The sequence below is a fragment of the Hyaena hyaena genome, unplaced genomic scaffold (genome assembly GCF_003009895.1).
Source record: "Hyaena hyaena isolate Hyena2069 unplaced genomic scaffold, ASM300989v1 scaffold_224, whole genome shotgun sequence".
Classification (NCBI taxonomy): domain Eukaryota; kingdom Metazoa; phylum Chordata; class Mammalia; order Carnivora; family Hyaenidae; genus Hyaena; species Hyaena hyaena.
Window position 1 is genome coordinate 533,841 of NW_024080854.1, and position 27,686 is coordinate 561,526.

At 47.0% G+C, this 27,686-nt stretch overlaps 1 protein-coding gene and 1 long non-coding RNA gene across 3 annotated transcripts; one reads left to right on the forward strand and one right to left on the reverse strand.

Annotated features, from left to right (window-relative positions):
- On the reverse strand, positions 1–23,451 carry SLC1A4 (solute carrier family 1 member 4). The gene is made up of 8 exons (XM_039243157.1): positions 22,618–23,451; positions 13,622–13,664; positions 11,135–11,197; positions 9,746–9,912; positions 6,838–7,071; positions 5,458–5,652; positions 5,017–5,151; positions 1–2,855 (listed from the first exon to the last, which is right to left on the reverse strand). Exons 1-8 carry the CDS (start codon positions 23,142–23,144, stop codon positions 2,621–2,623), a joined length of 1,599 nt encoding a protein of 532 aa, XP_039099088.1. The 5' UTR covers positions 23,145–23,451; the 3' UTR covers positions 1–2,620.
- Positions 23,452–23,661: 210 nt separating this feature from the next.
- Positions 23,662–27,235, forward strand: LOC120239072. 2 transcript variants are annotated; one of them, XR_005530360.1, is made up of 3 exons: positions 23,662–23,939; positions 25,805–25,859; positions 26,792–27,235. It is a non-coding gene; the product is annotated as an uncharacterized LOC120239072 (long non-coding RNA). The 2 variants fall into 2 exon arrangements; XR_005530359.1 differs by lacking the exon at positions 23,662–23,939 and adding an exon at positions 23,949–24,123.
- Positions 27,236–27,686: the final 451 nt, after the last annotated feature.

Here is a 27,686-nt window from a genome sequence, read left to right on the forward strand (position 1 = left end):
TCCTAGCAGAAACACTGTATTCATTTTGAGGACGGCTATGTTTTAAGGCAAATGTCACACATATAAAACAGGCAAAGATTAATGGTATTTGAACAGTATTTACGACAACATGTTAGAACAGCAGGGGACACAGCTTCGGACAATGAGAAAGAGGGATTTTCCCCAGCCAGGTCACTCTGCTCTGATTTCTCTTGTGGACTGCAAACCGGGGAGAAACGCGGTGCCCTCTTCCTCCCAGGGGACGGTGGGGCGGTCATCGGGATTTCACACAGAAGCACTCTTCTCCGGGCCACGGCACTCTACCTACTGCATTGCCAGGTTCAGGACAGAGCATGTGCCAGTCACTGGATGGACAGCTTTGATGCTTATGTTTTGTGAAGTAATTCACTTTTAGAAACAGGAGAATCAGTTTACAGAAGCCATAAAACTTGTGGTTAGTTCATCTCTATCCAAACTCAAACGTGCTTGGATTGGAGCTAAAACAATGTGTCAAACACACATGCACAGAGGCACTCGTGTGCACACACAACACATGGATATACGTGCGAGAGAAGGAAAGATAAGATCTATCAAAGGCAGAAAAATAGTGAATGTTCATTTGCGATTTGGGATCAAATGATGTGATTGTCTCCCCTTTAAAAACAGAAGGGGACCAGCAACCAGCCAGAGGGTACAGGTTTCCAGGCACCGCTCAGTTCCGTTCCTGGTCACTCCTGGCTTCCCAGGGGATGGGAATGGCATAGCTGGTTTAAAGAGATTTGGAGGGAGCTGGGCTTCCCACTGGCCGGGCCAGCTCTGTGTACCATGGCTCTTCCCCGCTCCTTCCACTCAGGTGCACACCCCCAGCTGTCAATGCAGAAGCTTGCCTGCTTCCATTCTGCACACCCACTCCCAGCACAACGGGACACACATCCTAAGGTGTGTGTGTTCCCCTTCTGCAGGGCCTGGGTGACAGCAATGCCACGGCAACAGGGAAAACAAGAAAATGAAGGAGGCTGACAGTCGGGGAGCTGTTAGTGGCCTGTTGTGAGTGGCAGGGCCACTGCCTGGGTCTTGGAGTCACACGGAAGTCAGGGACGCGGAAATGTGGTGGAAAGTGCGGGTCGCTGAATCAGGAACACTTGAATGACATCAGGAGGTGGCACTTGATGCTACCAAATAACCACAAAGAGAACGAGGGGCGTGACAGAAGTTGCTAGTGCACACAGAGAACAAAGCCCCACTCATAAAAGCTATCTTTACCAGAGAGCAAGGCCTCCGTGGAGAAAGGTATCACTTAGGTAAAAAATAAGAGCATAGGGGTGTCAGCACTTGATACCCAAGAACTGAAATGGTTGTTTTCACCGATTCACTAAGTTTGCCCCACCAAATCCCTCTGAGGTAGGGAAGAGGCAGGTGACATCAGCCCCATTTTACAAATGGGGTGAAGTGAGGCCCAGGACCTGCTGCAGGTCACACCATGGATTCACAGCCACAGCCACAGCCAAAGAGCAGTCTTGTGCCATTCAGCCTTCCCTGTCCCTGCCAACACTGGCGTTCTTTACGAAGCCCCCTCACCTACATTCAAACCCAGTCAGCAGGCATCTGGAAGAATGCAGACATTTGACTTATAATTGAAACTTTGATGTACTGGCAGGAAAAGAAACCAAGCCCACGGAAATCAGCCAAAGCTGGGGGTCTGAGGACCTGGGAATGGGGGTCCCACACCCCAATTAATGAGTGGGTTTTTTGTTTTTGTTTTGCTGCAGTGCAGCATTTTAGGGGTCTAGTTCAATTATAATAATAGACTGATAAACCAACAAGGGTCCTGAATGTGATGACCATGGAGGAAGAGGTCCCTCTCTGCCTATTGCCACGTCGGAGTGGATGGGAATAAAGCTACCAGGTGTCAGAGGCCAGGCCACAGAGGCAGCAAACTTCCCCCCCAGGCCGGGAGGTGAATAAGGATGACTGTCTGTGTGTCCCCTTGCAGGCTGCACACCCCCTCCTTTCTCTGACCTAGTGCCCCTGACCAGAGCCCCCGCAGTGCTAACGCCATCTAGAGTACTTCTAACTTGACAACGAGCAGCGCCTCCAAGCCCCCCAGCCCCTGGTGACTCAGAAGCCAGCTGCACCTCGCGACAGTACGAAATCTTACACCTCGAGTCCCAGCTCAGTGAATTCCAGCCAAGGGTAAGAATTTGGGAATTTTTCCAATTACTCCAGCTCATGAGGCAATGCAACAGATGACTGTAAACCCCCTGGGTTAGCCCAGAAAGCGCCCTGTGCAGAGCTGACCGGACGCAAGGCAGAGTACGTGCGCACCGTTCCACGCTTTGACTGCCAGGACCCGTGAGCCTGCTGCCCAGCCCGCGCCCGGCCAGGCAGCTGGAGGCCGTGTTTCCAAACAGCACACGCAGTGGCACCTGGATGCGGATCAAGCCGAATGTCAGAGTGTTCTGGTCTTCAGTAACCAGTTCCCAGGGGGAAGCCCAATGCCTGTGCCGAGAGGTAATCCTCAAACCGGTGACTGGGCCAAAGCATTGCTCGGAGGCTACAAGTCGGAGAGCGAGCGCGGTGCCCGGCGGCCGCACTAACAGGCCGGGCACCGCCGCTGCAGGCAAGCCCGAAGCGAGCCCCGTCACAGAACCGACTCCTTGGATTCCAGTTCCGGGGCGCTGGCCGCAGGGCCGGGGGGGTTCTGGTGTGTCACCAGGGGCGACGTCTCCTCCTCCGATTTGTAGTTGGGGACGGCCTCCACCTTCACCTCGCTCAGTTCCTGCTCCCCTTTCTTCATCGCCTTCTGATTCAGGTGGTGGAGGATGCCTGCACCCAGGGCGTCCCCTTCCACGTTCACCACGGTGGTGGTGCGGTCCCTGTGGGAAAAGGCAAGGCGGACCTTACCCGGATGCGGCGGGGCAGGGCGCCGTCACAGCAGCCTGCAGGCCCCGCTGTTTCCGGGACAGCCGGCTACGAAGGGCACAGGCCTCACTTTATTCTAAGCTGATTTTTTTTTCTCTTTTTAAAAATTTTCTTAACGTTTATTTATTTTTGAGAGACAGAGACAGAGTGTGAGCAGGGGAGGGGCAGAGAGAGAGAGGGAGACACAGAATCTGAAGCAGGCTCCGGGCTCTGAACTGTCAGCACAGAGCCCAACGCGGGGCTTGAAACCAGGAACCGTGAGATCATGACCTGGGCTGAAGTCGGACGCTTAACTGACTGAGCCACTCAGGTGCCTGGGCTGATTTTCTTTCAATATTTCTTTTTTCATGAAAGTAACAGACCCTGATTGTGGAAAACCTGGAAGAAAGAAGTATAAAGAAGAAAACAAAAGCCAGCAACCCTTCACAACTCTGAGAGAGTCTAGTAACATTGGATCTGCTTCTTGCCAGTCATCTTTCTGGGTATGTATTTTCTGGGGAATAGATACCATCATATGAAAATCACATATAACTGGGATGGAGAGTAGTATCCAGCTTCTCTCCCACTTACAGTACACTGTGGGAACGCCCCTTCTTTTTCTCACTTCAACACTGCATCTCTGCTGAATGTTAATCTTTGATGTATTCCCTGGCAGTTGGCAAACACCACCTCACAGCACTGAACTTTCCAGAAGCTTGGCTTCCCATACATTAGCCCAATAACCATCCTGTCTCCTGAGGCTCAGAGTAAGTACAGTGCTCACTTAGAAGGGGGGGAGGGGAGATGTGAACTTGCCTGACGGCCCCGGAGAAGCTGAGGGCTGTGGAAGCAGAGGCCACATGGTAGTGGAGGGCTCACGTGACTTTAGGGCTCTACTGGGCGGCCCGCCTGGTGACCTATTTCCGTGTTTGTGACTAAGTGCCTTCCCCAGGCAGAGGCAGCTGAGTGAGGAAGCAGACAGGGCCTCTGACACACTGCTCTGGTCCTGTCCCACTCACCAGCTCAGGGGTCAAGCTCCATCTGATGAGCTGTCGGGATGATGCGGGTTTCTGCTGCACATCTCACCCTCACTGTTGTGAGGAGCCATAAGGATTCTGAGAGGCTCCTTCAAACTTCCAGGGCTTATACGAAAGGCTGGAGACCACCGTTAACCAATCATGATGGGCAGAGCCACGGCCCAGTGCCCGGCTCCGGCGTTTAGGTTATATGCCATGCCTGGCTCTGGCTAGCCTGGCCAGGAGGGTCTGTCTTCATTCACTAAAGTACTTGTTCACTGCAGTCCTGGAACTCTTCTATGCACTGTGGAGGTGCTACCTCATTTCATCTTCAACACAGCTCTGACGTACGTTGTACAGTTATTCCCATTTAAGAGGTGAGCCCATCAAAGCACAGAACAGTTCCAATCACACCACTAATAAATGGCAAAGCTGAGATGTGAACCCAGGTACCTGGGCTCCAAAGTTCATTTTCTTATCCGTATGCTGCTACTGTACAACATTAGTACCTCAGGTGAACTTCCCTGTAAAACAAGTATTGTTTATACCCAGACAAGGTATCACTTGGCTCAAGAAATCGGCACTCAGAATCAACACACTGTCCTGTACCTTTACAGGAGCCCTGGCAATGGTGGTCTGAATCATACCTTCTACCTCACTCCATTTCCCCTGAGCCCAAGCCACTCACAACAGCTGGTTTCATCTTCACTTCCCTCTCAGAAATCACTCCTTGGAAGTTCCAGGCCAAGGGTGATCATTCCCAAAGGCTCCCTGCTCCAATGGCTATGACTCCTTGCAGCCAACAATCTCCATTAGACCCTTGTGCCCCCTTTACCTGCACTGGGGGTCCAGCTTGGGCCTTGGACACCTGCTTTCCTGGACGCTCTGACCACCCTCTCAGTAAGGACACTTCACGGTCATTCATGGGCCATTGCCTCTTATATTGTTACATTTTTCCTAGCACTAAATTTTGTCTTGCCAGCTCAACTGTCGGCTCCTTCACAAGGCAGGGGGCCTGTTAGAAGTTTCTCCACATGCCCAGGCCCTGCAGGGTGCCACGCTCCCAGGGAAGTCAGCACAGACTTTCTTTTATTCTGTGCCCTTAGGACGTGCTACTTACACAATCCAGTCCACAGCCAGGATCAGAGAAAGGTCATGAGTGGGCAGCCCAATGGCCTCCAGGATAATGGCGATGGTGAGGACCCCCCCAGCGGGCACGCCAGCGGCTCCAACGCTGGAGGCTGTGGCTGTCACCCTAGGGGGTGGCACAGAAGATGAGTCATTAACACAAACCATGGTGTGGGCACAGAGAAATGCAAACTATGGCAGCTATGGCTTAGAAACCAAAAAACCCTACAACCCTAGATTCTGCCAGCTGAGCCCTCGAGAGGTGATTCGCTCTCTTCGAGTAATGAATTCACACTGTCGTTTTCCTAATGAGACATCCCCAAGTCATGGTGAGACTGGTATTTGTGAGGTTTTCTGGAGGAAATCACACATGCGCAAAACCCCTCGAGTTTAGACACAGGCCTAGAGATGAAGAAAAGAATAGTGCACTTACAGAATCGTGAAAATCTGTCCTGCTCTCAGCTCAATGTTGTTGAGCTGGGCGATGAACACGGTGGCCACACACTGGAAGATGGCTGCTCCGTCCATGTTCACGGTGGCCCCAATGGGGAGGATGAACCTGCTGATCCTCTTGTCCACACCGTTGTTCTCCTCAATGCACTTCATCATGGAGGGAAGGGTTGCTGAGCTGGAAACGGAAGAACAGCCGATCGTGAGAACAGTTCTTCCCAGCTAGGCTAATAGATCACTCAGCTCAGACCCGGGAACAGAGCAGTGGGCCTCACCCTAGTTTCTGGTTTCTCTCCTCTGAAATCAGAGAAGAGTCGGAATTGTTTCAAAGTTTCTGTCGTAATGTGGGGTTTTGTCAGTTCCCGAAGTATTCCAAATCTGACTGCCTAGATTTACCTGTTACGTTATTTCCCTGGATACACCTGCTCCGAATATTTCAAGAAACCATACGTTACCTCATGGTGCAAAATGTTCTCAAGAGAACAAGGAACCATTTATTCTATATGCAAATCTCCTCCCTTGAATTTTTCCCCCCAAAAAGTAAAAGGCAAGCTATGATTTTTTTTTTCCTTTTAGGCCAGGAAGTAGCAGTGGCTATGAGTCTAGAGAATGACTGTGTTCCTAGAAAACTTGAAGGTCAAGCCCTGCTCTCTCCAGCCTGCTCCCAGGCTCCACGGAGGGCGGCTGGCACAGCTGAGAGGCAGACTTGTTTTTGTCTAAGCCAGAGAATTTACCGTCCTAATTCTTTTTACCTCTATTACCGTGTCATATAAATAGCCAGTCAGGATGGGAGGAAACATGCAGCAGGGAGGCAAAAACCAAATGTATAAGTGCAATGTGCTGCCAGCCTTTGAACGTCTTCTTTAACACATTTGGAAAGCCCAATTGTTTCTGAAGGATTTCCAATCATGACAAGGTGCATCTTTTGTACTAAATTAGATAATCCCACAATACTGTGGACGACCCATCCCTCACCATGATGCCTTGGTCTTACTTTCTAATTCACGTATCCAGAGGTAGAATTGGGCAGCTGTCATTCTGGAAACGTCCCTGCAGTGCGTTCTAAGTGGTTCCCTTCTTTTACTCAGGCAAAGGTCTCACTAATTAGGGTGAAGACCCACTATGAGGTTAAACAATGATCCGACCTCTAGGGAACAAGAAGGAGGAGGGAATGAGGCAATCCCAGAAACTCACTTCCATAAAAGTGTGGGACTGGTAATTTAAAAAAAGCAGAGAAGACCAACTTTGAGTTTTCAAGAACTGTCAAGAAATGTCAAGAAATCGGCTGTGTATCCACGACCGGGCTCACTGATGGCACAGTAATATGGCTGCGGGCAGCCAAGGCCGCTGGAAACGGACTCACCTGGAGCACGTGGCAAATGCTGTGGCAAACGGTGTGAGGAGGCCCAGGAGGAACCTGAACGGGTTTTTTCGTGTGAAAACAAAATAAATAAGGGGCAGAACAATTCCTCCATGAATAAAATGGCCCAATATAGATGTGAAGATATATTTTCCAAGGCTAGTCACCAGCACGATGATGTCTTTCATCTCCAAAATCTTGCTTCCAACCAGGAACATGATGCCCACAGGCACATACCTAGGGCATGAGCATAGGGCACTTGTCAGTAAGAGTGACGTAATGACGGCGCTGGGAGATGCAGACCCTTCCTCCTGATATACAACACAGAGGCTCTCAACTAAGTGCTCGTCGTTGCTCCTTAGGATAATCCTAGGGGCTCCTGACTGGCTCAGTCGATAGAGCATGCAACTCTTGATCTCAGGGTTGTGAGTTCAAGCCCCACATTGAGTGTGGCACCTGCTTAAAAATAAATAAATAAACAAATAAATAAATAAGGGAAGCTCTCCCTAGTATGATTCTGAGGAATAGAAAAGGATGGGCCCATTTCATAGGCTGTGAAACTAAGTAAAATTAACATGATAAATCACCACGGATAATAGAGTCAGGACCAGAACCCAGGCTTCCTTCTCCTTGGGTATGTTATGTTCTTAACGGAGGGATGCTACCAACCACATGGGCTCCTAAGTGGAAAGCCAAGGAACTCCTCAAGATCAAAGCCTCTGGGACTGAGAACTTGATTTTCAGCCTTGGTCAGGCTTGTTCTGAGAACTTAGAAACACAAAAGACTAACACCTATTTTGCAGAATTACTGTGATACAGAAAGTGAGCCAAAGCTGGGACTTTTGTTAAGTTTCAAATTCCTTGTGGTTTGGGAAACATGATTCCGTGGGAAAAAGTCATTAACAATGACCCTCAGGGAACATTCCTCGAACGTGAAGATTTTTTTAATGGCAAGATGGGAAGAAAAAGGGAAGAAATGAACTATGGGAGCAACAGAAAACAGAAGTCAGCTGTTTTGAAGTTAATATACATTTTGGAAGAATTGTATAACCACTGGCTTTGTGAATTTCAATTACATAGATATAATGCCACATAGTTCAAATGTAAAAGAGTTCAAAAGGATGAACAAAGTCTCCCTCTCACCTCTGTCCCCCAAGTACTCAGTTTCCTTCCCTGGAGATAGCCAATGTCATTGGTTTCTTGAATTTTCTTTACAGAGATAATCTAAGCAGTATTATTAATTTTAAACTCCATAGCAACTCATGAATGCACTGTCCTTTCAAAGAATTAAAACACAGATTAGGCCAAAATCCTCTTTAGGCACCATAGTCACACCAGACCCCTCCTCAGAGAACTACTTTGCTTGTTATACATTTAGATACATAGGTATGCACTTAAGACTTTTAAAAGTATTTTTTATTTATTTTGAGAGAGAGAGAGAGAGAGAGAGAGAGAGGGAGAGGAGGGGGGAGGGGTAGATAGAGGCAGAGATTCCCAAGAAGGCTCTACACTGTCAGCACAGAGCCTGACGTGGGGCTTGAACTCACAAACCATGAGATTATGACCTCAGCCAAAATCAAGAGTTGGACACTTAACCGACTGAGCCACCCGGGTGCCCCCAGGTAAGGCGTTTTAAACCCTAATTCTGGTGAGATGCACTTACTGGGCAACAGATCGCCACTGGTGGCGACACACAGCAGGCTCTGCCTTATGGAACACCTGCTTGTGTAACTAGTATATTGAACTGCAGGAATGACTGTATATTGCTTTCCAGATTGAAAAGGTCTTAATCTAAGAACATCACTTTCTTGCATAATTTCCTGGAATCTAAACTTTGAGAAGATTTTAGACTGAAAAAATAAGCCAGGAAAAGAACCTGACGTGTGATGAAAACACTTTTTCCTTTCTGAAAACATTTTTCTCTCCAGAACAACAACAGTCATGTGAAGGGTCATGTTTGCAGGGGTAGAGTCAGACTCTGGAATTTTTGGTTGGCGAACATAAACACTACCAGTGGGGGCTCTGGACTCGGCCTCCCATTCAACGATAAACTTCGCTACCCAATTCCAGGCTTCTGTCCTAAAATGTGCCACCCCGATGCCATCTGAGAGAAGTTTTGGGCGATTTAAGGGTTGACAATAAGGAAGATGCTTTGTGTCTGAAGGGATAAACTAAGCTTCTCAACAATATATGAGTAGCAGTTAAAACCCACGGAAGTCTGACTTGAGCAAAACAGCAAGATAAAGCTTGTCGATAGGTGCTAGAAGTGGCAGGGTTTCTGGGAAGTCACTTGGAGAGATCTGGTCCAAATTTTCCTTGTTAGCCAGAAATCAATCAAATGGTTTTTTATTAAACAATTGTCCTTTTAATGATGTCACCTAAAGAAACATTTACGTAGAAAGAGACCATTCCAAGTTTATATATGCATGGGGTGCAAGTTTATATATGCATGGGGTGCAAATGAATTTGTCCTCCATGCTGTGCAATATTATACTAAGGGGCCCCTTTGAAGCCTCAAGCGTATGGTTTTAAGATAAATAAGCCTTACACAGCAGATAGCAAATGTATGGAGTTGGTTGCCCCACAAGATGATACTGGCATCCTATATGATATGGATAATGGCAGAAACCCAGAAATAAATCACCAGTAGTGGAACCATAAGGGGTCACTGTGGGTGCTACAGAAGGCACAGGGAGCTGTGGCGCAGGCCTGATTCTCTGAGATGCTGGGCAAAAGGAGAAGCCGCTCCATCTCCACCACCCCCTCTACCAAGCCGGGCCTATGGTACACCAACCACAGATGGAGCACTGAGCCAGGCTGGCCTTGCAGGGCTGACCTCGGACAGGAGACGGGATTCTTTTCTGGACAGCAGGAGGAATGAGAGGGAGACTAATGGGCGGGCCAAACTCACCACATAATCCATGACACCAGCACCATCGTCGCTTCATTGAAGGCATTGAAGAAACGGATGAGCTCTTCTCCTTCAGAGCCGAGTTTCTTTAGGGCCACTCCTAATACCAGGGCAAAGAGGACCAGCCCTAAAATGTTCATCCCTTCGATCTCGGTGCCGATGGGGATCTGTGGGATGAGAGGGGATGGAGGACCTAAGTTTACACCTGATGAGTTAGACCATCACTTCAAAGGGTTACTTTTAGAAGGAGATCCGGTTAATATAACATTGTATGTTAACTGTGCTTTGGTGATAAATACAAAAAAAAATTTTTTTTAAATTAAAAGAAGAGCTGGTTGGTGAAAAGTTTCTTCAGATCGAGAGTCAATGATTGTAACTGTGTCTCCCAAATGTCCACAAATTCTTTGTGGCTAGACTGTTGCAGTGGCCCTCCTAGCTGACAAATCTCACAAAAGATTTTCAGGGTCAACATGGATATTTTCAGGATATTCTTTCCTAAGTCAGTGACTTAAAATATATACATATACTGTGTTCCTTATTTTTTACCATAATGCTCAATCTCACTACTACAAGCATATGCTGGAGTTATGTTTATTCCATCAAAATGCATCATAAAATTCTGAACAGCATGTCAGAATGATAAAAATAAAAAGAGTATTTTTACCATAGATCTGAGTTCTAGTCCCAGGTCTGATAATAAATAACTTCTCAGACTTTCAAATTCTTCATCTGCAAGATGAAGTAAATGGGACTACTTGTAGCTTTCAACCTTTTTTTTTTTTTTTTTTTAAACGTAGAACTTTTCCTCAATCAAAGAAAGACTAGGACAACTCAGAGCCCCTGAGCCCTCAGAAGCTGTATGTGTAGGGTAAGGAAAGGGCAAAGTACCTCCTTCTTCCCATGACAGCTCTGTAGAAGCACTGAATAATCTTCAAGGTCCCCTGTCCCATCCAGCTCTATCATGAAGACTGGAACCTTACCTAGTGTCTGGCCAATAATAGCCACTCCAAAAACATGTGTGAATGAATGATGGCAATAGTGAGTTAAGCCCCTAAGACAAGTTCTATGTGTAGAGGTAGGTTAAATCACCTATTAGTTATATTTCAGGATAGCAGAAGGGGTGTTATAAAATATGTTTTGAAGAAAGGGGATATTTGTTCCAATTCGATGAAATGGATCTGCTAAATATTCTAATCCTACAGATGCTGGGCTTTGACCATGTTGGTAAATAACCTAAGGAGCAAAGCTGATCTGTTCTTCGGATAGTTCTTTCAACACCCAGAGTTTTGAACCCCGCTGAGAAAAAAATGCATCACATAACCTCCTGCAATTAACAGCACTATTTGCTTTGTAAGTCATTTGCCACAGTGATCTTATAAAAAGCTTTACCTTTTCATAGGTTACATTTCCAGAGCTCGTGTTGTGGGTCACCTCTCTATAATCAGTTGCATACTAGGAACAAGAGAAAGAAAAATCCACTGTTAGTTCACAGGTGAAGACCGACCAGAGGAAGGGAGAAGACTGGGGGGCCTCTTCCTCATTATTCACTCTGAGTGCTCTCAGAATTCCTCACTCGGTTGGCCTGACAAGCGCCTGTGAGTACTGTACAAAAGTTACTTAAGACCATGGCAGCATACACCCCACGAGGCCACTGTATTACTTAGGACCCACAGCATTAGGGACAATGGTTTGGAGGAGAAGGTCTGCACAATTTCAGACTGATAGTTTGCTATTTCCAACAGCTGACACTTTGTATTACTTGGAGAACTTTGGTATTAATTCCATAATGTTGAAGTTCACTTTTCAATGTGTCATGAATGAGGGGAGAGGCAGAGAGAGAGGGAGGCAGAGGATCCGAAGCAGGCTCTGCGCTGACAACAGTGAACCTGACACAGGGCTCTAACTCACAAACCGCAAGATCATGACCTGAGCCAAAGTCGGAAGCTCAACTGACTGAGCCACTCAGGTGCCCCTATTTTCATTCAGATATTTATGCTCCACTTTGTTCCAGGATTTACTTGAGCTTGACTGCTTTTCAACATCTACTTCTAATTTGCCTTGGCCTCTACTCTCCAAAGCAAAGGATGTGAGGCAAGGTGGCATTTTCTGGCTAAGTCATCTGGGAGTCTCACTTATCATAAGTGCAATGACTCTCCAAACCCTGGTCCTAGAGTTGGCTTCATGAACTTCTGCCCAATGCACACGGCTGTCTCCCTGTGGCAGTATGCACTACTGAATGGGATCTGTTATAAAATGCCTTTCCTGAGCTCTTCTAAGGACACCTGGCTCTGAACTGTCATGAGGAGCCCATTAGAATATACTGCTTTGTGCCTGCCTTTGATGAGGTCTGCTTTCTTTCAGCTTTGATTTATCAAGCTTTCAGACAGGCAGAGGTGTTCAGCTGTCCTGTGATTAAGGGTGACAGTGGAAACAAAACCCACCCTACGCCTTCTGTGACCAGCACTGAAAACTCCATAAACCTTTTACTTTTTTCCTACCTCACATTATAAATACAAGCCACAGCTGTGTTTACATGCAGTTCTTTTTTTTTTTTTTTTTTTTTTTTTTAAAGAGAGAGAGGGGCACCTGGGTGGCTCAGTGTCTGACTCTTGATTTCGGTTCAGGTCATGATCTCACGATCCGTGAGACTGAACCCCGCAGTGGGCTGCACGTTGACAGTACGGACTCTGCTTGGGATTCTCTCCCTATCTCTCTGTTTCTCCCTGGATCATATGCAAGCTCTCTCTCTCTCTCTCAAAAATAAACAAATAAACTTTAAAAATAAATAAAATAAAAATAACAGAGCAGGGGCTGTGAATAGAAAAGTTTGCTTGGAAACGGCAATGAGATTAGTCTACCTCATCTAGACCTTTATATTCCTTCTCCTCATAAAGCATGGCTATAGGGATGTTACTTGCAGCCTTGCAAACATTAGAGAAAAATAGAAACAACCTGAATGTCTATCAATAAGGGACTGACAGAATGAACTTAAGATGCTCATACAGTGGAATATGACCATTAACATTATATGGAAGGATATCTGCTGACATGAAAAATGTTTACCAGATGCTGCCTTAAAACAGAGGTTAAAAACAATATGTGTAGTATGTGTACATACTACCAAAATATGTAGTATACGTATTTTTTATTTTTATTTATTTTAAAAAAAATTTTTTTAATGTTTTATTTATTTCTAGGAGACAGAGAGAGAGACAGCGTGAGCAGGGGAGGGTCAGAGAGAGAGGGAGTCACAGACTCTAAAACAGGCTCCAGGCTCTGAGCTGGCAGTCAGCACAGAGCCCGACGCGGGGCTCGAACCCACGAACCGCGAGATCATGGACGCTTAACCGACTAAGCCACCCAGGCGCCCCAAGTATTTTTTATTTTTAAAATGTGTGTGTATGTGCGCCTGCAGAGAAAAAAACGTATCTGAAAGATGTATACCAAAATGTTAATGGCTATCTCTAGGTAGTGATTATGGGTGATTTTTAATTTCTTCCCTATTTTTGCACGTTATTTATTATTTTTCTGCATAAGCATATATGACCTTTATAATCAGAAAAAAATACAAGTATATATTTTTTAAAATTGCAAAATATTTAAGAGAGCCCCAAGATGTTATCTGGGGATATTTCCCAGGTGACACAAAAAGATGACGGAACCAGGGGGATATTTTAGAAAGCCTTTCAGTTTTTTGTGTGGTTTGGTTTGGTTTGTTTGTTTTTATTCCAGGGTCCCTTTATAAAAATGTAGGCCAGCGTACCAAGTTTTGTTAACAATAGTACCCTGCCCTGTCCCACCTTACCTAACTCTATAGCACGATTTATACACCATCCCCATCAAAGTTTCCCGTTCTTAGCAAAGCATCAAGCTTACCGTGCGGAAAGTGGCAACCACAAGATTTGAGGGAAACAGGTTTCTGTTGGAAAAGAAAGCACTTTGTCAGTGTTTTTAAGATTCAGCGTTCAAAGGACCTGCTCCAAGATGCCCATTCCTGACAGCTCAACACACGTCGTTCCCCCTCTCTCCACCTCCAGAGGTTACTGTGGCCCCTGCTGGACCCACACACCCAACTGTGCCTTGGTTGCTGGGCCACAATTGATACTCTGAGCGCAGGAGTCTTATGCTCATCTCCCTCATGGTACTCCAGGAAAACCATAGCACTTTCCTCTCCCCAAGAAGTTAAGCCCTATTGCAGAGGTTTTTAGCAAGAGTGGTACAGCCCACCGGTGAAATCCAAGGGAGTGTTTTCATTGTCGAAATAATTGGGGGGCATTCCTGCAATAAACGGGGGAGTGTTTATAGTAGAAGGTGCCAAGTCCCAGCCATTCATTCTACTGAGTGTGGCCCTCACGCTGTCCAAATGTCCTATATGACATGCCTGTAGGTGAAAACCTTATTTATAATTACCTCAGCCTAAACCAACTCCAAAACAAGATGGGTTTTTTTGCACAATTTGAACATACACTGACTTTTCTAGAAATGCAACTACTGTATAAAATGTGGAATAATTCTTTGCTTTATTCAGAATGTTGCTGAAAATTGTTCATCTTTCTGGAAAATCACATCATCAATGGCAAATTGTAGGATCTGAGTCCTCAATTACACACACCAGTATCAAGTACCAGCTTGCATTTATAGCTCTCATTCGCGGCGAATGTAAGCTGAGAAGCAAGCACCTAACCACTTTGTTCTAGGATTTTTATGTATTAAAACATATTATTTTTATTATAAACTGCTCTCCTTTTATCTTTTGTATTACTATTGAGTCATACTGATGCTTTGAAGTATGTGTGTAGGTAAATTCTATTTATGGATTTCACTTCAGGATGAAGCGTTTTATAAAATATTTGTCATAAAAGGAGGACAAAAGAACTGATTAAGTTAAGCTAGAGTTTGAAACCAAAATCTGTTCATGCAAACAGTTTTACTGAGAGCCTCCTTTGGATCAGGCTCTATGCAGGATACTGGTCTTGATCTATAACAAAATCCCAGTGACGTTTCCCTGCCCGTTGGTTGTACCCACCTCCTGTAAGAATAAGGATAGAAAAGTAAAAGGCTCCGAATCATCTTTACACCGTATGCCAACTTATCCAGTAATTCTGACTTCTGTGGTTGTTTACCTAGCACTAGAATCGCTAGGCAACTATTTGCAGTGCATTTGGTTTCAGAGGTAGGCAGGTCTGACTGCAACCCAGCTTGGCAAGCAGTCTAAGATAGGTTCCTTGTAGTCACATCTTGTGCAATGCCCTTCCCCTTGAGTGTGGGCGGGGCCTAGCACTTCCTTCTAGCCCGTAGGATACAGCAAAGGTGATGGGATGTCATTATCAAGATTCGGTTACATAAAATCGTGGTTTCCTTCTCACTAGACTTGCTTTTACTGCAACTCATTCTTTATTAAAACTCGTTGAAGTGTACACCTAAAATGGGTGCATTTTATTGTCCTTAAATCATATCTCAAAATTGCTTAAAAAGCTAAAAACAAATATACAGTGCTTACTGCAAAGAAGATTTTATAACCATAAAAATACATACTTTCAATGGGATGACTGAACTTTCTATAGCTCAGCGCTCAGTTACAAATCACTGGGAAGGCACCCCCTGGGGGCAGTGAGATGGAGCTCAGGCATCCACAAAATTATCCTCCTTTCCCTCGGTCCCTCTGGTTGCCACAGAACATGTACAATCCCTCTTGCCCACACCAAGGGCAAGGAGCTGAGGCTGTGGGAGTAAAGCCAAATGCTTGACAGATTGTGCCTTTGGTGTTGTAGCTAGGTCATCGCCATACTGAAGGTCACTTAGGTTTTCTACATCGTCTTCCAGGAGTTTTATACTTTTGCGTTTTTCATTTAGGTCTGTGACCCATTTTGAGCCAATTTTTGTAAACAGTGCAAAGTCTGTGTCTAGGTGTGGATGTCCAGCTGTTCCAGCACAATTTGTTGAAAAGATGACCTTTGAGCCATTGTATTGCCTTCACTTCTTTGTCAAAGATCAGTTGATTATATTTACATGGATTCTCTATTCTGTCCCACTGATGTATTTGACTGTTCTTTTGCCAACACCACACTGTCTTGATTACTGTTGCTTTATGGTAAATCTTATAGTCAGGTAGTGTCAGCCCTCCACCTTTGATCTTGTCCTCTCTGCACCCTTCTCACCCCTCTTCCCTTTGGCGTTTAAACACAGATGCTGCTGTGAACTCCGGCTTCCTTACTCCCGGGCTCTCCTGCATTCAGGGCTCAGTTGCCGGTCATGCAAGCAGATTTGCTCCTCAAGGCTTTGACTTCAGGCACTTTTCCTAACTCCTCACATTCACACGATAACTCCACATGCTTTCAAAATAAGAAGCCTTAAAGCTAGAAGAGATTTTAGAGGTGGTCAAGTTCAGCCCCCTCATTTAGCACATGGAGACACCAAGAACCCAGAGATATTAAGTTGGTACATCTCCCACTCATGCTCCATCTAGACCAACACTAATCAATATGGCAGCCATGTGGTTACCGGACACTCGAAATATGGCTGGTGCTATAGAGAATCTGAATTTTTAAAAATTTATTTACATTTAAACTAGTTGAATTTAAATAGCCACTTGTGGCTACTGTCTATCATACTGGACGCTGCAGATGTAGAGTTTTGAGATCCAGAGTCTGGAAATAAGGAGGAACAATTGGTCCTCTCATGCTGTACCTCTGCACAGTACTCAATTTCACTGGGGACTAGAGTGCTTCGAACCACTGAGTTCTTCATTTTATTCAAACTCTCAAAGATTTCCTTTTTCTGTTATTTGATCCTTAGAAACACACTTAAATTCCATAATAACCAGATTTACATCAGACCAAAGTTTCTCCAACATGAGTAGGCCATGAAAGCAATTTATTATACATAACCAGCATTTTATAAACTATGTGATACATTAGACAGAATAGAAGATACCAGCAGGTGGCACCTTTAAAATGCTGTTTTGTGGAACTTGTGTTTCGTGCTGGGAGGGGTAGGCATATAGGTACAGGTACCATAATTTAAAAACGTCAAGTCCATACTAAATTCAGAGAGCCACGTCAGACCAAATCAGACAGAGTGAATGGACAAGCCTTTCCAGTGCTATAGGATCTCTGGATATGCTACTTAAACAGAGAAACCAGTGTGGGCTGAGGCTGAACTGCCAGAAGGAGAGCTTCCGTCCATGGTAGCGGACGCTCCCGCAGCTCATACAGTGAAAAACTTCAAAACAGTTTCTTCTTTATACATCGGGTACCGTTCGCTCTTCTGATCCTATTCGTCAAGGGTGGTCTGCATTTCCCTATGCTATATGAGAATGGAAAACAATGTACTTTCGCATATTTTTTGTTCCAGAAATATTTCCTTTTATTTAAGTTCAAAAATTCTTTACCGAATTTATGAAAATTTCAAAGACTCTTCAGAACAGGATATGGCATGGTATGTGCGCCTGCTAAATATTTATTATCCTCAGTGTTTATTGTTACAGAGTCCGTTAACAGAGACATGCCCTTTCAGATCTTGGTACCCCCTACAAGGCTGGGAGCAGAGGAAGGGATGGGGGTCGTGGGCTCACACTATGGTGACAGTGGGGGGTGGGGGAGTAATCTATCTTCTTCTCAAGGGCCATATCCAGTTTTAGATTTCAGCTAGAAAGATACTGCTGGGCCCCTGGGGTGGGGGACTTTTGGGGAAAGGAGGCTAAGAACAGCACTAATTCTCTGTAGCAAGTAACCTGAGAGCTGTCCCTGAGGGGCTGGGACACTGGAGAATATTAGCAAGGCCCTCCAATATTCACTCATTAATACTCATAACAAGTGTAAGCAGTAGATACTATTATTAGCGTCACTTTATAGATAAGTAAACTGAGGCACAGAGAGGCTAACTGACTTGTCCCTTCAGCTAGTAAATGGTAGAACTAGATTCAAACCCAGGTAGTTGACTTCAGTGTCTGCTTTAAAAAAAAAAAAAAAAAAAAAAGAAAACTTTTTTAATGTTTATTCTTGAGAGAGCGAAAGACTGAGCATGAGCCTGGGAGGGACAGAGAGAGAGGGAGGCACAGAATCTGAAGGAGACTCCAGGCTCCGAGCTGTCAGCACAGAGCCAGACACAGTGCTTGAACTCACAAATCACAAGATCATGACCTGAGCCAAAGTCGGACACTCAACCAACTGAGCCATCCAGGCGCTCCTTCAGTGTCTGCTTTTAATCACCACCCATGTGGCCCCTCCGGGTGCTCTTTTCAGTCTCTCAACTATCCAGGTAGCCTCCTGGGTGGCAGAAGGAAAGATGTCGGGTCAAAACCTTTTATTGTTTTGTTTTGTTTTTTTTTTTAAATAACAAGCTGCTGCCTTTTCCCTTTAGTGACTCATTAGGCTGAGAGCCCTCCATTAATTTGGATCCTTTTTAGATTTGCTAAGAGTCTCCATCTTGCCTATGGAAGAGAGACATAGCACACAGGTCAAATGACCTGCCATGGCCAACAGTTAAAAAAAATTATTCACTACTCATTCCCTTGACTGCAATCTCAGGGCTAACAATAGAGCTCAGTCTCTGATAGGTTTCTTTGCAGCTATTAAAGAAACGTGTTCTTTGCAGGTTGAGAGGCATCGTATTCACACCAGTCCTTGAGAAGGAAAGTAAGTCCCTTACGCCTCCCTCTGTGAAGGGAAAGGCTCGTAGCACTGTGCACTGTTGAGAAAATGAGCACGAGGAAGAAAAAAAAGCCTAGAAAAGTGAGCAACAGGCAAAATCTCACTTGTGTTTACCAAGCACATGGCTGCACCCTTTTACGCTTCTGCAAACGACAGTGGCCCAGGGCCATTTTTCTGGCTGCCAGTGTAGACAGAGCCCTGTGCCCAGGAGCTGTTCCTACCTGCCACCTTTGCGGGTAAGCCTCTGGCTTTCCATTTGAAATCTACAAATTTTAGCACCCAAAGGAATGTTAGAAGCCAGTTGTCTCAATCCTTTCCACTTATAGCTGAAGAAAATTGAGGTCAGCTTTGGAGATCACAAACCTATAATGCAGGCAGGAACGACACTGGAATGTCAGGGAGGATATGTGAAGATTTCTGCTCCTCTTTAGAATGGAAGGCTCTTCTGTGTTTAGTTTTGACTTGTCCACGTTCTCCAAATTTCCCATAGTGTGGATTCTATTATTCCAAAACACAGTAAACGTTCACCTCTTTTTCTCCAAGCTCCTGTGGTTCCCAATACACTTAGACTACATTAGCTTCAATTCATCCTCAACTGCCCCCTTCCTTTTACTCTCGTTTCTTTCAGACTATGAAAAATCCTCATACGTTCACGCGAAAAGAACAAACAAAAATCCCGATCGCTCTGTAATACTGCTCTGTTTGTAACAAGAGCAAGCATATACTGGGAGAGCCCTGTTCGAAGAGCTTTACAGACATAACTCATTTAACCCTCAGAACAATCTTTTGAGGGAGGTACTTTCATGATGGCCGTTATGAAGATGAGGGAGCTAAGACACAGAGGTTAGGGACATGCTCTAGCATTCACAATCAGTAAGTGGTCCTTGCCAGGGACCAAGAAGTTCCATAATGACTGAGTTCCTGATAACCTGTTTCTGTCTTTTTGGTGCCAACACCATTTCATTGGGGATGAAAAGTCACAGCTCAATCACCTGGGTCACACCCAGTTCTGAGAGTCCGGTACAGCTCTGGGGCCCTGGGCACAGGGCTCTGGGCCGCTCAGGAGGAGACTGGGACTTACCCACCTGCCAGGTGCCATCCACCAACTCTATCCCTTCTCAGCTATCAAAGGGCCTGCTTCTAGCACCAGTGCCTCACGCCCACTCCCCAGATGGTTCTTTCTTTCTTTTTTTTTTTTTAATTTTTTAATGTTTTATTTATTTCTAGGAGAGAGAGAGAGAGAGACAGCGTGAGCAGGGGAGGGTCAGAGAGAGAGGGAGTCACAGACTCTGAAACAGGCTCCAGGCTCTGAGCTGGCAGTCAGCACAGAGCCCGACGCAGGGCTCGAACCCACGAACCGTGAGATCATGACCTAAGCGAAAGTCGGACGCTTAGCCAACTAAGCCACCCAGGTGCCCCCCCAGATGGTTATTTCTAATCCACTGTGCGTTGGAAAATCAAACCACTCCGTAATGGCATTCTGAAAATATTCTAAAAGTTATAATGAATGTCTATTAGCTTCATTTCTTTCGGACTTGCAGTTCCATCTTGAGAAAAATTCGAAATCATTGGAGAGAGACCCTGGGGGAGGTGTGAGGCACTCGCCACCAGGAAAGATCAGCCTCAGCAGCAGCTGCACGAAGTCATCCGGGGCTTCTCTCACTTGCGTCTGGTATTTAAGTTCTGGGCACTCAACCCGCAAGGGCCTGCTGGATAACTGAGGTGTGTCTGCTGGCAGTCTCGTTTCATTCACTGCCCACAGGCGGACAGGACCACGCCCTGCCTTTGCCAAGGAACATGCCCAGAGTCCCATTAGATCAGCATCTTCGGGGTTTCTTTGAAGGAAGCAAATTTAAAACTTTTACCCAGAGACCCAGGAAGCATTTAGACATGGCTCAGAACTCAGTTTCCTCTCACAAGCTGCTCAATGTCAAAGCTAAATCTGAGCAGCAGTAAACAGGCTTTTCTTTGCTGAAGAGGCTCGGATCCTCTGTTTAGAGGAAGTTGGCATCTGCCCTGACCCAAATCATATTCTTACCTGATTCCCATTTGGCCCAGAGCAAACATTTCTGAGATGATCAGACTAGACCAGCAGCATGACATCATTTCTACGGCATACAGACTTGGGGGAGGGGAAGGTGGGAGAAAGAGAGCCCTGAACTGGGGTACTGTGGTATACAAGACCCAGAGTTTTTCTTTTTCTTTCATTCCTTTTTTTGGTAATAGTTTTTTAAAAGTAATATCCATACCCAACATGGGGCTCGAACTCCCAACCCTGAGATCAAGAGTCACATGCTCTACTGAGTGATCCAGCCTGGTGTCCCAACCCAGAGTTTTTCTAATCCCTCTTTTGATAAACCACCCTGTGACCTTGAGCAAATCACTTAATCTCTCTAGTCTCAAGCTTTCTCACAGGATTTCTTGTAAAATAGGATCATACCACCTGCCCTACCTTTCTTGGAGAGCTGCTAGATTAAATGAGGTTGGCTGTTGGAAGCATTATGAAATGCAACCTACTCCCAACAAGCCACAACAAACATTCTCTTAGTCTTTTCCTGCATCTGCAACACAAGTCACTGAAAAGTCTGCACCAAGACTGGTCAAGAAGCCATGATGCTGGGTCACACCATTCACTTCAGAAGCAGCTGCTGTAGGGGCTTGGATCTAAAACTACAAAACCACGATCAGGAAATAAGATGTTCCTTCTGGGATGGGTGGTAATAAAGTAACCGCTCACCTTAACTTGCTCCATTTTGGGGCCACTCTCCCTCTTTTGGAGAGAAAAGAGTGCTACTGAGTCTCCCTATGGGGCACTGCCGGCAGGTAAGGGCTAGGCATTCACACTCCCTTCCCTGGTCTATGGATCCCTACGAAAAAAAAAAATCCTTCACCCCCCTAACCACCTTCCCTCCGGGGGAAAGCGGACTGATAGAATACCGAATGTTAAGAGCCAAAGGCACTCTCAACCTCAGCAGACTTTGTTTTCAGTGCCCATTTAAAAGTCCCAAACTTTAAGACTCTTTAAAGACTCTAAATATCAAGCTGCCAGATACCATAGACTGCGATCACATCAAAGTCCCAACGGGCCACCTCCTCCTGCCCTTTTGGTAAGAATTTTACGGTCCCTCTCAGAGGATTTTTTCCCCCAATACAAGTCCTTGACTTTCTGTTGTTATAGTTTCAAATGAACACACTCTATTAAGTGGCAGACAGTCATCACATTTTCCAGAGGGAGAAAAGGAAATAGCAGGAAGTCAAGTCACTTTGCCTGGGGTTTGCTGTTTTTCACAGCCTCGGCACCGAGGAGCTTTGCCTCAGTGACTCAAGACAAAACACACCTCCAAGGCTCTGAATCTAGAATTATCGGAAACCTGGAGAACGAGCCAGCTGAGCCACTTACTCAGGTGAACCTGGCCAGGACAGTAAACATCTCCAGGCTGCAGTTTTCCCATCTGTGAGCGCCAGGCTAACAGAGAAACCAAGAGAGGCTGAGGCTTTGGATAATCCACAGGAACACTGCATCTCAAGGGATAAAATGCAACCTCTAAGGGTCACAAAAAGCAGGCAAAACTCCCTTCCCTCTAGAACTCACCCCTCCAGAAATAAATACAGGGGTCCTGGCCACGAGGTGGACAGCAGACTGTCCGAAGCTCCCAGGAGAGTCAGGTTTCGGGGCAATGGGCCTCATGCAACTAACCCCAGCCTTGCTATCCTTGGGTCCACTGACAACTCTTCAAAAATTGTCACCTTACTCTCAGTCAAAGGGCTGAAACAGGGATCGCCAGAGATTACAAGTGAGGATGACCCTACAAGCACAATTTAACCAATGCGCCCAGATGTTTTCAGGCACTGTGTAGATAAAATAGGGTGAAGGTATCCAGTCTTACTGGAACGTTTTTACTGGTGAGGACGGCCAGAGAGTTTAAGGATTACAGTACTGGTGAGACAGCTGCCTCTGCCCTAACACACACTCCCACTTAACGGGTAGGGCTGATTCTTGGCTCTAAGATGCAGAAGGTATTTTGATATCTAAAAATATGTTAAAGTCCACCTGCAGCCAATTAAGAATGAACTCTTAGCAGTATATGAGGGTGATGGGGGTGACGAGTGTGTGTGTGTGTGTGTGTGTACGCGCGCGCACAGACACACACACACACACTGGAATGTATTTGAGAGCTGGCATCTCTCACTGTGCACTTGGCGAGATGGGGGGAGCGTTACCTGGCCAGATCGAGGAAAGAGTCCACTGTCTCTTTGGGGACCGGAGGGGACCCCGAGTCTTCCAGCCCCAGGTCGCTGGACTGAAGTGTCTGCGCGCCAGACCCAGGCTTGATGATGAACGCCAAAGCGACAGCGAGCGCCGAGGCGCCAAGGGTGGTGAGGCCGAAGTAAGCGATGGCGATGCCGCCCAGGCGCCCAAGAGAGCTGGCGTCGAGGGAGGCGGCGCCCGACACCAGGCTGCAGACCACCAGCGGCAGGATGATCATGCGGAGCATGCGGAGCAGCATCTCGCCGGGGAAGGCCAGGTAGGCTACCTGCGTGCGGCTGAGGCCGAGCCCGCGCAGCGCCGCGCCCAGGCCGGCGCCCGCCACCACTCCGGACACCGTGAACAGCACCAGCGCGTGCCGCCGTAGGAAGCCGGCGCAGCGCCGCGTGCGTACCGCCGCGGACCCGGGCGCGCCAGGCCCAGCCGCAGGCCCCGCCTGGGTGCTGTCCAGGTAGCCGTTGGTCTCGCCGCTCTTCTCCATGGCGCTGCCCGCGGCCCCGAGCTGTGGGGGAGGAGGGGGGGGACTTTGCTCTGGGATAAGACGGGGCTCTCAATGAACGGGTCAGGCGGAGCTGGCGATGTCTGCCAGCTGTGTCCCGCGGGCTCTCGGAGGCGGCCAGCAGGGAGCTCCCGGCCTGGGTGCAGAAGCAGGTGTGGAGAGGGCCAGGAGAGGCGCGGAAGAGCGGGCTGGAGCACCGGCCCGAGTGGATCGCGCCGCGCCCAACCTTCCCACAGCGGTCGCGGGCTGGAGATGATGCAACGCGGGAGCCGCGAGAGCCGACGGGGATGGCAAGAACAGAGGGAGCTGGGAGCCGCCCGAGCCCGCCCGCTTCACACCCGCCGCCCCGCCCCCCGGGCTTCGGCCAATCAGCGTCCGGGAGCCGCCCCCGCGCGCCCCTCGCCTGGAAGCCGGAGCGGGGGGGAGGGGCGGCCGGGCCGGGGGCGCTGCTGAGGCCGCTGGGGCGCCCGCGGAGCTGGCCAATCCGGGCGCCGGCTGCCGCCGCCCGGCCCCGCTAACTGGGGCCGTCTCCGGGTGACCTCGGCAGAGCGCGGCCTGAGGGACGGCCGGAGCTCGTTGGCACCTGCCGGAGCCGCTCGTGCCGACCGAGGTCTGGGCCCTTGGGGTCAGAGGGCCCGGGAGAATGTGGAACGCAGAGGCATTCCCTGCGGAGGGGAAGAGGGGAGGGGTTCCCTCCACAGTTGGTGCTTTCGCCCCCGCGCGGCCCGCGGTCTGCGGGAGAAACTGACAGCCTCTCTTGCAACGGGGCTGCGCGCGGTCAGGAGACCACTGACCGTTCTCCCGCGCTCCGGCTTAAAACCCCCTCCTCCAGGAGTCCTGTACGATAAAGCACGCCGGGGTGTCCAGCGCAGGCCTGGCCCCGAGAAAGAAGATGGATGGATAGATAGATTTAGAAAAGCCTTATCCCAAGTCCATTAAAGGCTCTAACAAAGATTCACCTGTAAGTGAAACGGAGTCCCGGGTGGCACCAAACCCAGCGCCCGGGTGTGCCCCTGAGCGCGCTAGCGCTCTCGGAGGCATGGGGCTTAAAGCCTCCGGGATAGGTCCTGTGTTACCGGCAGCTGTCTGCCGTATATGCGCTGAAGACGCAAAACTCTTCTAGAATCAACAGCTCTCTCACCCTGGCTTCCAGCTGCATTTCTACCACGTAGTACACTAGCCACTAGATTTTAACCTCTTCCATCTCACGGCAGTCGCAGGAAAACAGTACGTATAGTGGTTTAGCCTGCCTGCTCAGATGGCTTCTTAATGTTAACATTCGATTCATTTCCTTTTTATTTTAACTTTTATTTAATAGCTGCTCTAGTCATGGCAAATATCAGACCTCTGCAGAGTCGTTTTACTGTGTCACATTGGTTACTTTTTAAATATTTTCTCATTCTGCTTTTGAAAGGAATTGTTCTTTTAAGATCAGTAGAAAGGAAGTCGTCTTGCATGTGGCTAACCTGAGTTAAGGAGGAAAGCAGTTTCCTATAATCTCGTGCTGAAAAGGAGTTATCTTAAAACATGTCCACACGGACATTTGTGCAAATCAAAACGCCTCCGGGAGGAACTTTAAGGAGCTGTCCAAAATTTGAGACATTGAGGATTCCCTCGCCTGAAGCCAGCCAGCCAAACCATTGGCTGGACTTTGTAGGGTTTCTTGCTGCAAGGAGGGAGGTGTGTGTCAGGTGACCAGCTGAACATGTTTTTCTGTTTTCAGAACAGTCTATTTCTGTGTGCCCTGAAGGAAGGACTTTCCCCAGACACACTGTTTTGCCACCCAGCCCTTCCCTTTGTTTTGACTACCACGTTTATGCAAAGGACTCTCAAATCATGCTCCAGAAATGACTTTTTCTGTCTTTTCTTAAATGTTTATTTTGAGAGACAGCACGTGCACAGGAGGAGGCAGAAAGAAAGAGAACCCTGAGTGCATGAACCATAAGATCATGACCTGAGCCGAAATCAAAAGTCAGACCCTTAACCCACTGAGCCACTCAGGTGCCCCAGAAATGAATTTTCAGTTAACCTGCTTTATATCTCCACTTGAATATCGTGCAGGCATACCGACACAATATGTCCAAAATCAACCCATGTCTGCATTTCTCAAGGCTACTCATCCTTCTGAACCCCCTACTTCTGTTACCCACACTACTGCCTGCCCAGTCACCTCTGTCTGAAGCCTCAGAATAACCTTTGGTTTTTCCTTCTCTAGGGTCTCCTCTCATCTGATCAATTGCCAACTCCCACGGACACTCTTTTCACAATGTTTATCACATCCACCCCCGTACCCAGCATATCCATTCCCACTGCTACCATTCTGGCTCTGTTCTTATTTCCTCACTTCTTATTTTGACTATCAAAATGTTCTCCTAATTAGTCTTTCCACCTCCAATGCTCTTCTTGTTCCACCCATCCTATATTTTGCCTTCCCCCAGACCAATCTTCCTAATGAATAATATACAGGTTAGGATTAGGTTCAGCTTCTATCCAGCAGGAAAAAAAGAAATGTTCTCTCCCTTTAAGAACATCTCCTAAAAGTTGTTCACATGATGTGCTTTATATTTCCTTGACCAGAATTTAGTACATGACCTTGCCTAGCTGCAAGAGAAGTTAAGAAGTGTAATCTTTGTTTTGCACAGGCATATCCCCAGTTAAGAGCCAGTGCTCCTGATGAATAAATCATGAGGGTGAAAGGTATGGCATAGGAAATATAGAACGGTTTGATAATAGGTGGTACAGTGACAGATGGTAGCTACATGTGTGGGGCGCACAGCACAAGGTACTGCCTTGTCAAATCCTTGTGTCGTACACTTGAAGCTAATGTAACATTGTGCATCAAGTATATATACTTCCATAAATACATTTCTTTTAGGACTTAGTGCTTCTGTTACGAAAGAAGCAGGAAAGAATGGTGTTCTAGGGCCTCTCCTTCATACCACTTCTTGTTCAAAAGCTTGCAGGGCCACCCACTGAATTAAGAATATGCTCCTCATCCTGGCATTCAAGACCTAGCACGATGTGGCCTCAGCTTACTCACTGTCTATGCATACTACAAAAACAGGGCTGTGTGCTTCTTCCACATTTTCTTGCCTCTCCCTGCAGTCCCAGTTAACCTCTCTCGAAAAGTCTTTCTTAATCCCCCTCCCTCCAGCTGTGCTTGCTCTGTGTACCCCAGAGGTGTGTTAATAGTTAACCCTCAGTTGGGAGTGAGGAACTCCCTGCCCTGCTGGCACTTTCATTGGACATAAGTGTGGTGTGGTGTTGGGGGTGCCTTATGCCATGCCTAGTGTTTGAACTAGCAAAACCTCTAAGTAGGAGCTGGTGCTTTGGGGCTTCTTCCAGGGACTGGCTGCTCCCTAGCTGCTCTGCCCACATGTGAAGCAAACCAAACAATAGGTTATCTGCTCCCAGCCTCCCCAACAGTTGGTAAAGTGCTTAACTTTCTGCTTTCTTTTTCTCTCCTTTTTTCCCCTTAATTCCTCTCCTTCTGCTCTACCATTACATTTCTTTGCTCTTTTCATAATTTTACACGCCTCTTCCTTGGCAGTATGTAGTACAAAAATTATTGATTCTTGTATTTAGATACCTTCCCCTACAACACTTAATGTGTTTTCTCTGGATTCTAGATATGTAAGTACCAAATTACAAAATACCTTAAAAGTGGTCCACTCTGATACCATTCACCAGCACCAGCACCACCGTCATCTGATGCTTGAAACTCTCAAATAGGTTGGAGTATTGTTCAGCAAGAATTTCCTCCCTTCTTCCTCCCACTTGGATGGGAGTATATTTACTCACCTTTTAGATTTTGAGCTTGACCATGTGACCTACTTGGCCAGTGAAACAAGTGGATGTGAATCAAGCGAGGCATCAACATGTTTTACGGAGTTGCCCTTGGACTCCGGCTTCCGTGTGACTCAGCCCAGGTAGATGTTGCCCCGTTAGCCTGGTATCAGAACAAAGATGAGAAATGTGTCTGAAGCCAGCCTGCAACTGCAAACCCATCTGCCTTGCTGCCTAAAGAAGACATCCCAGGCCACCCACGGACCTATAAGTGAGAAAAATAAATGCTGCTGTTAAAACCTACTGAGTCTTGGAGTCACGTGTTATGCTATATCATTGTGGCAGTAGTTGAATAATATAAATCCTCTCTTCCACATCTGTTCCAGTTATCTATCTTTATATAACAAGCCACTCCAAAACATAGTGGCATAAAATTACAACCATTTTTTTATGCTCATGACTTTGTAGGCCAGAAATTCAGACTAGTTCTCTGGCTGGGATGCTTAATGACTGGAGCTGGCTGGGGTAGCTCAACCAAGGCCATGTTCCTGTGGCCTCACTTCTGGCTATCTGCTGGGATCCTTGGTTCTTTACCACATTTCATTGACTCAGGCTAGAATGTCTAAGATAGCTCTTTCATTCACACCACTGGTGCCTGGGCTAGTGTGGCTGGAATGACTGGGGCTGGCTGGGCATCTGTCTCTCTCCTGTCTGTCTCTCTGTCTCTCCGTGTGGCTA